The 12722-nt window shown below is 39.8% G+C and overlaps 1 protein-coding gene across 1 annotated transcript in view; it reads right to left on the bottom strand.

Annotated features, from left to right (window-relative positions):
- LOC139757506 (uncharacterized) overlaps positions 1-12722 on the bottom strand; it is a 299349-nt gene that overhangs the window by 228239 nt on the left and 58388 nt on the right. Inside the window, exon 4 of the mRNA XM_071678019.1 lies at positions 10681-10752. Coding sequence (XP_071534120.1) covers positions 10681-10752 — 72 coding nt within the window. The remainder of the gene's footprint in view (positions 1-10680; positions 10753-12722) is intronic.

Raw genomic sequence — 12722 nt, 5'->3', positions numbered from 1 at the left:
AACATCCAGGTTCCTTTCCTCAAACATACTACCTATCTCTCCTTTTTTCACATCTTGGTTACATCCACACACATTTAGGCACCCCAATCTGAGCCAATCTGTGTCTGTGTATATGCATGTATAAGTTGACATTCATATGTATGTACATTTGCGTGTGTAGACGTGTATGTATATACATGTGTATGTGAGTGGGTTGGGCCATTCTTTCGTCAGTTTCCTTGCGCTACTTCGGTATCGTGGGAGACAGCGACAAAGCAAAATAAATAAAATTCTTTTCGTTCATACTATTCGCCATTTTACGCTTTAGCGTTAAGAACAGTGGACTGGACCTTTGAGGGAATATCCTCACCTGGCTCCCTTCTCTGATCCTTCTTTTGGAAAATTAAGAAAAAAAAAGAGAGAGGGAAGGATTTCCAGCGCCCGCTCCCTTCCCTTTTAGTCGCCTTCTACGACACGCAGGGAATACGTAGGCAGTATTCTTTCTCCCCTATCCCCAGGGATATATATATATATATATATATATATATATATATATATATATATATATATATATATATATATATATATATACGAATAAAGTGCATATGAACGCGCATCTTCATAGAACATACAAACCTCCAACAGCCAGGATCGAACCTGGGACCCCTGTGCAAGAGGCAGGCATGCTAACCGCTAGGCTATGGGACTGTATAATAGGAAACAACTATTCGAAATACTAAGTACTCGAATACCCTTCGTCTCACAATGGTGAGCAACGGGGTCTATACTTGGTTGTTTCCGAACAGACGCACATAGCAAGCTGATAGCGTTTTACCGAACCTAACTGTAGAACGCGGAGGTATATGAATACGAATAAAGTGCATATGAACGCGCACCTTCATAGAACATACAAACCTCCAACAGCCAGGATCGAACCTGGGACCCCTGTGCAAGAGGCAGGCATGCTAACCGCTAGGCTATTTCGAATAGTTGTTTCCTATTATACAGTCCCATAGCCTAGCGGTTAGCCATCCCGCCACACATGAAATAGCATCTCTCTCTCTCTCTCCCTCTCTCTCTCTCTCTCTCCCTCCAGCGTTCTAGCGCTAGGCAAAGACAAAAATGGCCATAGTCGTTCACACTCAGTCTCTGTGTCATTTGTAATGCATCGATACCACAGCTCCTTTTACACATTCAGGCCCCACTTGCCTTTCCATGGAGTACCCTAGGCGCTTGACATGACCTGGTTCAATCCGTTGACATCATGTCGATCCCCGCTATTCCACATCGTTCCAATTCACTCGTTTCCTTTCACCCGCTTGTATGTTTAGGCCCAGATTACTCAAAATCATTTTCACTCTCTCCTTCCTTCTCCAGTTTGGTCTACTGCTTCTTTTTTTCTCCTCTACCTCTGAAAAATATATCCTCTTTGTCAATCTTTTCTCACTCATTCTCTCCATGTTACCAAACCATTTCAACACACCCTCTTCTGCTCTCTTAACCACACTCCTTTTATTACCACACATCTATCTTACCCTTTCATTACTTACTCCATGAATCCACCTCACACAACATATCATCCTCAAACATTTCATTTCCAACACATCCAGCCACCTCCGCACAACCCTATCTATAGCCCATGCCTCGCAACCATACAACATTGTTGGAACCCCTATTCCTTCAAACATACCCATTTTTGTTCTCCGAGATAACGTTCTCGCCTTCCAAACATTCTTCAAACGCTCTCAGAATCTTCGCCCCCCCCCCCTCCACCATTTGACTCACTTCCGCTTCCATGGTTCCATCCGCTTCTACGTCCACTCCCAGATATATAAAACACTTCATTTCCTCCAGTTTTTCTCCATTCAAACTTTATTTATTTTTTTTATTATAGTTTGTCGCTGTCTCCCGCGTTTGCGAGGTAGCGCAAGGAAACAGACGAAAGAAATGGCCCCCCCCCCCCATACACATGTATATACATATGTCCACACACGCAAATATACATACCTATACAGCTTTCCATGGTTTACACCAGACTCTTAACATGCCTTGATTCAATCCACTGACAGCACGTCAACCCCGGTATACCACATCGCTCCAATTCACTCTATTCCTTTCCCTCCTTTCACCCTCCTGCATGTTCAGGCCCCGATCACACAAAATCTTTTTCACTCCATCTTTCCACCTCCAATTTGGTCTCACTCTTCTCCTCGTTTCCTCCACCTCCGACACATATATCCTCTTGGTCAATCTTTCCTCACTCATTCTCTCCATGTGCCCAAACCACTTCAAAACACCCTCTTCTGCTCTCTCAACCACGCTCTTTTTATTTCCACACATCTCTCTTACCCTTACGTTACCCATTCGATCAAACCACCTCACACCACACATTGTCCTCAAACATCTCATTTCCAGCACATCCATCCTCCTGCGCACAACTCTATCCATAGCCCACGCCTCGCAACCATACAACATTGTTGGAACCACTATTCCTTCAAACATACCCATTTTTGCTTTCCGAGATAATGTTCTCGACTTCTACACATTCTTCAAGGCCCCCAGAATTTTCGCCCCCTCCCCCACCCTATGATCCACTTCCGCTTTCATGGTTCCATCCGCTGCCAGATCCACTGCCAGATATCTAAAACACTTCACTTCCTCCAGTTTTTCTCCATTCAAACTCACCTCCCAATTGACTTGACCCTCAACCCTACTGTACCTAATAACCTTGCTCTTATTCACATTTACTCTTAACTTTCTTCTTCCACACACTTTACCAAACTCAGTCACCAGCTTCTGCAGTTTCTCACATGAATCAGCCACCAGCGCTGTATCATCAGCGAACAACAACTGACTCACTTCCCAAGCTCTCTCATCCCCAACAGACTTCATACTTGCCCCTCTTTCCAAAACTCTTGCATTTACCTCCCTAACAACCCCATCCATAAACAAATTAAACAACCATGGAGACATCACACACCACTGCCGCAAACCTACATTCACTGAGAACCAATCACTTTCCTCTCTTCCTACACGTACACATGCCTTACATCCTCGATAAAAACTTTTCACTGCTTCTAACAACTTTCCTCCCACACCATATATTCTTAATACCTTCCACAGAGCATCTCTATCAACTCTATCATATGCCTTCTCCAGATCCATAAATGCTACATACAAATCCATTTGCTTTTCTAAGTATTTCTCACATACATTCTTCAAAGCAAACACCTGATCCACACATCCTCTACCACTTCTGAAACCACACTGCTCTTCCCCAATCTGATGCTCTGTACATGCCTTCACCCTCTCAATCAATACCCTCCCATATAATTTACCAGGAATACTCAACAAACTTATACCTCTGTAATTTGAGCACTCACTCTTATCCCCTTTGCCTTTGTACAGTGTCACTATGCACGCATTCCGCCAATCCTCAGGCACCTCACCATGAGTCATACATACATTAAATAACCTTACCAACCAGTCAACAATACAGTCACCCCCAAATAATGCCTTTCAACCATACTGAACCTAATAACATTGCTCTTATTCCCACTTACTCTCAACTTTCTTATTTCACACGAGACCGGGTTACATTGAAGGGTGATTTGAATGCAAAGGTGAGTAATATTGCAGTTTAGGGTATAATTGGTGTAAATGGGGTGTTCAGTGTTGTAAGTGGAAATGGTGAAGAGCTTGTGGAACTGTGTGCTGGAAAAGGACTGGTGATTGAGCATACCTTTACTTAGTGCAAGTTTGGCTAAAGCATCAGCCTAATTGAGAAGGAATCCATAACAATCTGGTCCGAATCCCTCTTGAGCAATAATGGCTGAGTATTTTTGTCCAGTCTCAGAGAACGGCATGTTACATTCTGATCTCAGGGTGTTAAGGGCAGGTAGTGAAGATAAGGAATCAGAGATAATTAAGCTGTCTGTGCCAGTAATTTCTACCTGCTCAAGGGCAAGGATGATCCTACATACCTTCAGCATCTTATAGCATCTGTTCCTAGCGCCTTCAGGATTGGATTAAGGCAAAAGGAGGTCATAAGAAGTATCAAAGGCGATGAGTACCTGTTTTTGTGTTCATTGATATTTCTGTATGTTGAGTCACACTATACGGCACGGCAGTTTTATCTGCCGGCACCGTACATATATATCCTAGTTTAACCCATTTAATCGACCAACCTTAGAGGTGAAGAATTCAGTTAGGTCGACTGTGGACATTAAATTTTGTGAACTTGAAAGTATATTACTCAGTTACCGATAAGCAATCATTTGGACGATTCTAAACGTAATTGATATTGTTTATTCTTTGTTTCTAAAATGACCCTAAAGTCGCAAAAAATACAATATTCACATTCATACCACTCAGAGACGTAGCAAAAAGATATTACAAAACAGGCCAAATAAACTTATGTATTTTCGAGTTTATTCAGAATTGATTCTTATCGACCTATACCAGCTAAGTATACTGAAACATTATCCATCATACGTACAGTACTACTTCATATGTACTACTGTATGTGGTATAGAGACAATCTACTTCTCGGTACAAAATTGGAATTTCAGGAAAAATATCAAACCACTCAAACTCACTTTGATGTGAATAGTTATGTTTTCAATAATTGAAAATAAGTAGTAGTCTGTGTATTATAATATTTCCTAATTGTTATAGTTAACATACAGATTTATAAACATAACTGTATAACCTCCAATCTGCTGTATTTCATTATCAAAATTCATACTCGATACCAACTTTGGCAATAAATATTTCATGGAGCTTTGATGCATGATAATTTGTAATCTATGCTCAAATAACTGCGCTAATGTTATTAAGCATGGTATATTTTTGGTTCACATTTACATAAAAACCTTACAGCGCGCATAACACATAATTTAACATTTGAAAATTCAGTAATGCGTCCATCACTCATCTTCCCTATAGCCTGCCTGTAACCTGTAGGACAGATGCATCTTGTTTTCTTACAAGCTCCGGCTTGACGCGAAGCAGTTCCAACGTGTTGATGAGCTGCTCCTGAACCTCATGTTAATTGTGATTTGTTGTCATTATGAACACGACAAAAACTTTCTAACAACCCTTTTTATACCTGTAATGGCTGTCATATTCATAACCTTCTGTGAAAGATATACATAACTAAGACGTTGTATCAATATTCATTAATGTCATAGTTGGGGGATTATTGGTTAACAATGCGGTTAGACTGAAAGTTGTAGTGATGGGGATGTGGTGTGAAGTAGGGAGATGAGGCATAGGAAGCGAGACTTGTTCTCATTCCGGTGAAGAAAGGTTCACTGAGTTGCGAGGCCTTCTCCTTGCAACTCCTACCAATTACTAGCATGGCGCAGACATATCCAGATATGATTATTTTTCCTTTAACATTTGTTTCGTGAATATATCGTAAACATCATGGATATCTTTCTCTCTTTTAATCTATAAAGCATAAAACTTCAATGGTTGCCTGTAAGTAGATCACCGCCACAGAGCGTCCGCAAACGCGGTAAACCTTTCTTTACCAACCTGACTGATCATACCAATCTGACTGATTATACCAACCTGACTGATCATACCAACCTGACTGATCATACCAACCTGACTGATTATACCAACCTGACTGATTATACCAACCTGAATGATCATACCAATCTGACTGATCATACCAACTTGACTGATCATACCAATCTGACTGATCATACCAACCTGAATGATCATACCAATCTGACTGATCATACCAATCTGACTGATCATACCAACTTGACTGATCATACCAACCTGACTGATCATACCAACCTGACTGATCATACCAACCTGACTGATCATACCAACCTGACTGATCATATCAACCTGAATGATCATACCAATCTGACTGATCATACCAACCTGACTGATCATACCAACTTGACTGATCATACCAACCTGACTGATCATACCAATCTGACTGATCATACCAACCTGACTGATCATACCAACCTGACTGATCATACCAACCTGACTGATCATACCAATCTGACTGATCATACCAACCTGACTGATCATAACAACCTAACTGATCATACCAATCTGACTGATCATACCAACTTGACTGATCATACCAACCTGAATGATCATACCAATCTGACTGATCATACCAACTTGACTGATCATACCAACCTGACTGATCATACCAACTTGACTGATCATACCAACCTGACTGATCATACCAACCTGACTGATCATACCAACCTGACTGATCATACCAACCTGACTGATCATACCAACCTGACTGATCATACCAACCTGACTGATCATACCAACCTGACTGATCATACCAATCTGACTGATCATACCAACCTGACTGATCATACCAACCTGAATGATCATACCAATCTGACTGATCATACCAACCTGACTGATCATACCAACTTGACTGATCATACCAACCTGACTGATCATACCAACCTGACTGATTTACTTTACAAGTGACTAAATCATATCAAGTGAATCAGCAATACGGGAAGGACTCGGGCATGGCAAGGCTTTATTAATATGCATACTTTATACAACCCGATAAGTGAAATTGACACTGTGATACCATATAGTGGTGCATCTCGAACCTGTAAATGAGTGTGTAATGTCAGTTCTTGTTGATACAATATAATCACACACAAAATGAGATCAAAACCAAACTACATCATCTAGGGGAAGAGCTAACCTGGATCAAGTACCCACACTGGCTCAGCAACCGCCACATTATTGGATTGTTACACAGTGTAATGCATGAGTTTTATCTTCTTCATGCTAAACCAACATAGTGTATATAAAAGTATGTCGCGTTAGATTTAATCAAATGCGTATAGCGTTAAGCCTCTCAGTGAAGGGTTACTTTGATTGCAAAAGCCCTATCATCCGAAATTCTTTAGCTTACTACCATCATTAATTATCATTATTATCATTATTATTATCATTATTATCATTATCATTTCATTTTATTATTATCATTATAATTATTATTATTATTATTATTATCAATATTATCATTATCATTATCATTATTATTATCATTGTAATTATCATCATTATTATTATTATTACTACCATTATTTGAAACAAAAATGAAAAAATAAACTCAGTGAGTGTATCATATGACAATATGGTGTGTGTGTGTGTGTGTGTGTGTGTGTGTGTATGGCTGTGATACATGGAGGAGTTCATATGAATGTGTTTGTGTTCATATGACCTGAGACAGCGATGCTTTCGATCTCTCAATAAGTCCGGTGATGGAAATTAACTTTTGTGGGTTCTTAAGGACATAAGGGAGATTTGGGGGATTAAGGGACTGACAGGTTAATGACTACTTTTAAGGACGTGATTTGGAGGAGGAGGAGGAGGAGGAGGAGGAGCGTGATGACAAAAATATTGGGAGTAGTGAGGCAGCGCTACGGATGACGAGGACAATGCAGATGGTGGGTTAATAATGGTTCATGGAGGTGACAGTGATAAGGGACTTCAGGGTAGTAACAGTAATGAGAAGGATAGTGAAGATCTTTATAGAATAGATAAGAATGACAATGCAAGTAAGATAAAGGGCTGGAGGTTGTAAGTATCAGTAGAGGTATTGGGTAGTGATGAGGATGATAAGGACAGTGAAGGGCTGTGGGCCAATGATGGTAATCAAAAGGATAAAAGTGGTTTTGGTGATGAGGAAGACATTGATGGGGGGTTGTGGGATACTGGTGGATGATGGGAGTGACAGTGATAGGGTCACAGTGTCTAGTGATGTAGGTAACAAGGATAGGGAGGGAGAACTTGACGGTTATGATGAGGTGACAAGGGAAGAGATTTTGAGGTACAGATAAAGGAATTATGGATAGTTGAGGGCTGTGAAATAGTGACAAAGATGACAAGAATAATGAAGTTGGAAGGGATGTGAAGTTGCAATAGGATGACAAGAAAAATATGGATTGTGGGTTTGTGACAGAGGTTACTGCAATAGTTGAGGGATGGTAGGTTTTACTGAGGGAGTGAGAGGTTACAATCGGCATTTGGGGAGATTGGTAAGAGTGCAAGAGTTAGTAAAGTTCCTGGAGAGTAGCCCAGCGAAGTGTATCAGGGGGATAAAGGGAAGCTTGTGCTACCATCTAATTCCATAAAAGCAAATTTAGCGAACTGTGTGTTGCTGGCATGAGAAATAAGACTAATTCTGAGTCACGGACTTGCTAAACATGTGACAATAAAAATCATCTAATTCGTTTAAGATTTAAACTGGTTTTGGAGTTACAAAGAAATCAGTATGAATCCTCATTCTTGGTCCACTGAGTTATTTTGTTATTAATTTCACACGTGTGAAATATTCTAAAATGAATTCAAACTTTTCGTTAAGCTACGTTTCTCATTTACATGTGTAAACCATGTAGACGAAACCAATAGGTAACACTCATTGCAGTGAGTCTCTCTTGTTCTTCAAATGTTTGAAATAATAAAATAAAACTATTGTCGTACATAGAGTATGAATCCCGTCCTGCAGGTACTTAGGTTCAAGCTTCACATGTTTACCAACGCGTTTCTGAGCACCATTTTCTTAAATGAATCTATGGCCCATGATGGGTGCATCCATTTCTACAACCTCCTCCCATCCATGGCTTTACTTCTCGTCAACAGCTCCACATTCTAAGGTTGAGCCGCCCTTTCCTAATTTTCTGTACTAATCTTCTTTGGTGTATGGGGGACAGGATGGTCTGGAGCCTTATTATAACAGCTACTAAAACTGGGAAGTATTTGAAATTGTCAAAAGGACCACCAAATTTTCTAACCAAATAATTTCCACGAAATCTATCATCGAGCAAGTTCGTGTTGCACCAGCCGACCTTGGTGATATCTGGCCTAAACATTTCCCGTAATCTATTGGCAAAACAATCATTCTTTTATTGATAACTAAGATGGTACGCAACCATTACTTACAAGCATAGGAATAAGAAACTGTTGAATGGTGTCCCAAACCCCCACATTAAGCCTGTCTAGAAATGCCTTACTTGTAACCCAGCTAATCGAGCACCCCGCTCCCTCCTTCCAAGTAATCCTGGAGCCACCACTGCTTCTATCGTGATTGCGGTGCTGTGGTGGTGGCGGGAGCGAGAACAGTATTCACAGATGTGCTCTGAGCCATGACCCATTATGTGACATTAACACAGGCTAAGAGTCTTGCTGACAAAACGAAAAATTATATCAGGTCGCCCCTAAGTTTAAAAGCTCAGAACTCACATCTCAAATTTAGCTCAAAGAGCGTCTTAGATTTTGAGCCAAAGTCCGTTGTCTGGGCAGCCCAACTGCAGCCATTTAAAATGATATATCCCTTTATCAATATCATTTATACTCGGGTAAAATACATTGGCTCTTATGTTTATGCTGTTATCTAAATAATCAAAATAATATATCATATTGTTGAAGAACAAACTTAATGCATATAGATAGCATTTATCTCCATGAAACGGCATCGACTACATCTTATACTGTAAGCACCATGGAACATTTCTTGAGACCAAAGGTTGGAGCCAAAGTTGACATGAAGAGCATGAACTCTGACCACATAGCACAGCTGACAGGAGGCATTATCGTTAAATTTGTTAATCATATCAACTACATCACATACGAAATATCAGTATCTTTTTACTTACTAAACACATTTATGACTGTAACCTTTTTTTATTCTCAAATGTTTAAGTAATGAAATAAAGTTATCAGAAATGAATGACGTAGTCCCTAGTCCCTTAGTTCCGGTGCAGGAAACACATACCCCCACCACCAACCCGAGTCTTCATACGTCACATCATCTCTCAACCACCAAAAGATGGCAACTAAGACCTTACGTATATTCTACATTTATGTAAACTCTCACCAAACAGGATATATCAGTGATCTTAGAGACTGAAAGATATGCTTACTACCAACATGTAGCGCGGTCGTGGGTAGCGTGGCTACCCAGGTGGTGTTCCCCTAACCCTACCTTGCGGTCTCCTTACGTCCTGACCACCTCACTACAACCAACGCCAACCAGTTTTTGTCAAATAGTAGACAATATATTATATTTGGTAATCAGGCTGTTATTTGCAGCCATACACGAGATATCAGCGTTTTTAGATATAGGAGGAACGCTTTTTTAATGCAGTCATCTGACAGCTATACGGAATGTACCTCTACCCATTCACCGTAAACAAACATATTCTCACAATACCCGCCAGCGACTCTACCAGGTTGTACCTTGATGCTGACAACCTTAGTCACCTTGGCTTGATAGGCCTCCATAAGCCCAAACAACCAACCAACTGTCTGTTATCGATTGATAGATAATAGCAACAAGGATAAACTATCTTTTATTGATACAGCAGACACGTTCTCATAAAGCCATCTTAGAAATGCTCACATTTCGCTGAAAAACACATTGTATGGTGTCCCCTGAGCTCCAATGACTGAAAAAACTGAAACCAGCCGTCGAACAGATGCTTTCAGTCAACAGTTCAATAACAAGGTCCTAAACATAGAAACATATCATACGAAATTAATGACAAATCGATAATCATCTGAGGTCCTGTCGGTAATATCACCGGAGTTTATCAAGCGATGTCTAAAATGCATTGGTTACATGGACAGCAGACCTACATCGTACAGAGTAAAGAATGATGTTATGCCTAAATATGGATCACTTACCTGGATTGAAGTGAAAGACAGCGTTCTGGCCATCCTTACCGCCGCTCAGCTGCTCGCACCAAAACACGTAACCTGGAAACAGAGATACTCTCTATAGAGCGTCTTGACAGTGTAGATTTGCTGCATAAGTTTCTGGTTTTACTGTATGTAAAAAAAAAAAATACGAAAAAAACGGAAGTTTAATGGGAATGATTTTCTGATACTGGCAGATTTTCGGTTAAATGCACTGTAAGGTATATACCCATCTGTGTTCGAATTACGGATTTTTGCGCATTGTAGATACTGAATTTTCCAGCGGGTCTGGATATTTCGTAACCTTTACTGTAGTGTTTTCATATATCCAATGTATTCCTCTAAGGTGTCTTAATGCAGTATGTGCAGATGTATATACCATATTATTCAGATGTCTGAGAGCCGCAGAACCGAAGAATCTTTACGCACACATATATTATTACTGTTACCTACGAATTTCGCATACTTCATTAGGAAAGATATATACAAATATTACTACAAGATATATGCATGCAATGGAATCAAATGATGTAAGTAGTGACTGAGGTTGAGAAATTATTAGTTTTGATAATTATATAGTGCATATGTAATCCAAATTATTTCTAAATCTTGACTGAAAGTATCTGTTTATTTTGAAGAAGGAAGAACAACGTTTTCAGAAAAAATAAGAAATTATGCGCACACTGACAAAATGAAAAGCCAGATCATAATGTTTAAAAGGGAGAAAAACCTACGGATGATTCTCAAGTCTATTGCTATATATTTGGTCAAAACATGACATCGTATGTAGAAAGATGAATTTCGATAAATCGGGTAATTTATTTGGTGAATACCCCATTACAAACTTGTCACCATAATATCTCCAGTAAGAAGAAATTAATGCAATCATATGGATGATTAATATTTATAGAAGTTATGTGGGCTTCCAGTCTAGCCGGAAGTCTGGAAATCCGGCTGCTGTAATGTCAAGGCTCCGTCAAGTGTTGATTTATAAGGGCTGCATGGTATTTTGTCTGTACAAACTTCATTACGAAATACATTGATTCATAGCGGTACGTTGTCCCGAAAACTGAAATGGGTTTGACCCTACTTTCCAAAGTTTTGGATGTCTTGCTCCTAGTACTAGTTTCTCGACTCTGATTCTCCTAGATGTTTACCATACCAGAGATGAGATAATAGGACAACCATGGATGACCACATCAGTGGGTTACCAGGAGATGTGAAGCAGTATCTCAGTTTCTTCAAATCATCAAACTTGGCTCGAAATTTATGAAACCGTCCTTGTGAATTGTCTCAGTATACTAAGAGCCTGTGATCTTTTACGTCAATATTAAGGAATGTGTTTACCTCCTTTTGAGACGGGGAAAGTAACTGAAGTTTCTTGCCGTATCTTCTTGCCTAAATTGATTCTAGAAGCTAAAAACCATTTAAGAAACGTCAAAAATAATCATAACCTTACCCTGGAGTGTTAAGTTGTGAGGTAGCAGATGCCTCATAATATCAGTAAGATACACAGAAATGATCATCTTCCAAACATGAACAGGATAATTTCTTGAAAAGTAATGATAAGTTTCAACAGTTCCACAAACCTATTCAAGACACTGCTGGTTGACTTCCATCACTCACTGCAGTAGAGACTTCGTTACGCTTGTCTTCAAGATCGAACTCTCAAGTAAAACTTTTTATGTGTCGTTGAGCTTTCCTTTTGACCGGACGAAACACAGTTTCAAGAAGCGTTATCATAACATTTCCATACTTGAAGATGTGGTTGCTAGATGTTTCTGATAAATAATGCAATGAATAAGGAGAAACGCCGGAAATATAGAAGTGCAATATAGGAGTGCAATTAGGCTTACATTTCTCTCCAACACTGTAAATACTCTCCGTTGCGACACCTGACTAATTCATCCAATGGTTCATCGGCAGTTGCCAACACTCCGTCAAGTGCGTTTTCTGTCAGCACAAAGAGTTGTTTCGTTTAGCGGTGATAAGTACATGATCATCTTTCACAATCATATCCGAGGAAACAA

Source organism: Panulirus ornatus, chromosome 27, assembly GCF_036320965.1.
Source record: "Panulirus ornatus isolate Po-2019 chromosome 27, ASM3632096v1, whole genome shotgun sequence".
NCBI lineage: Eukaryota > Metazoa > Arthropoda > Malacostraca > Decapoda > Palinuridae > Panulirus > Panulirus ornatus.
The sequence above is the reverse complement of the archived record's forward strand: the minus strand, read 5'-3'. Positions and strand labels throughout refer to the sequence as shown.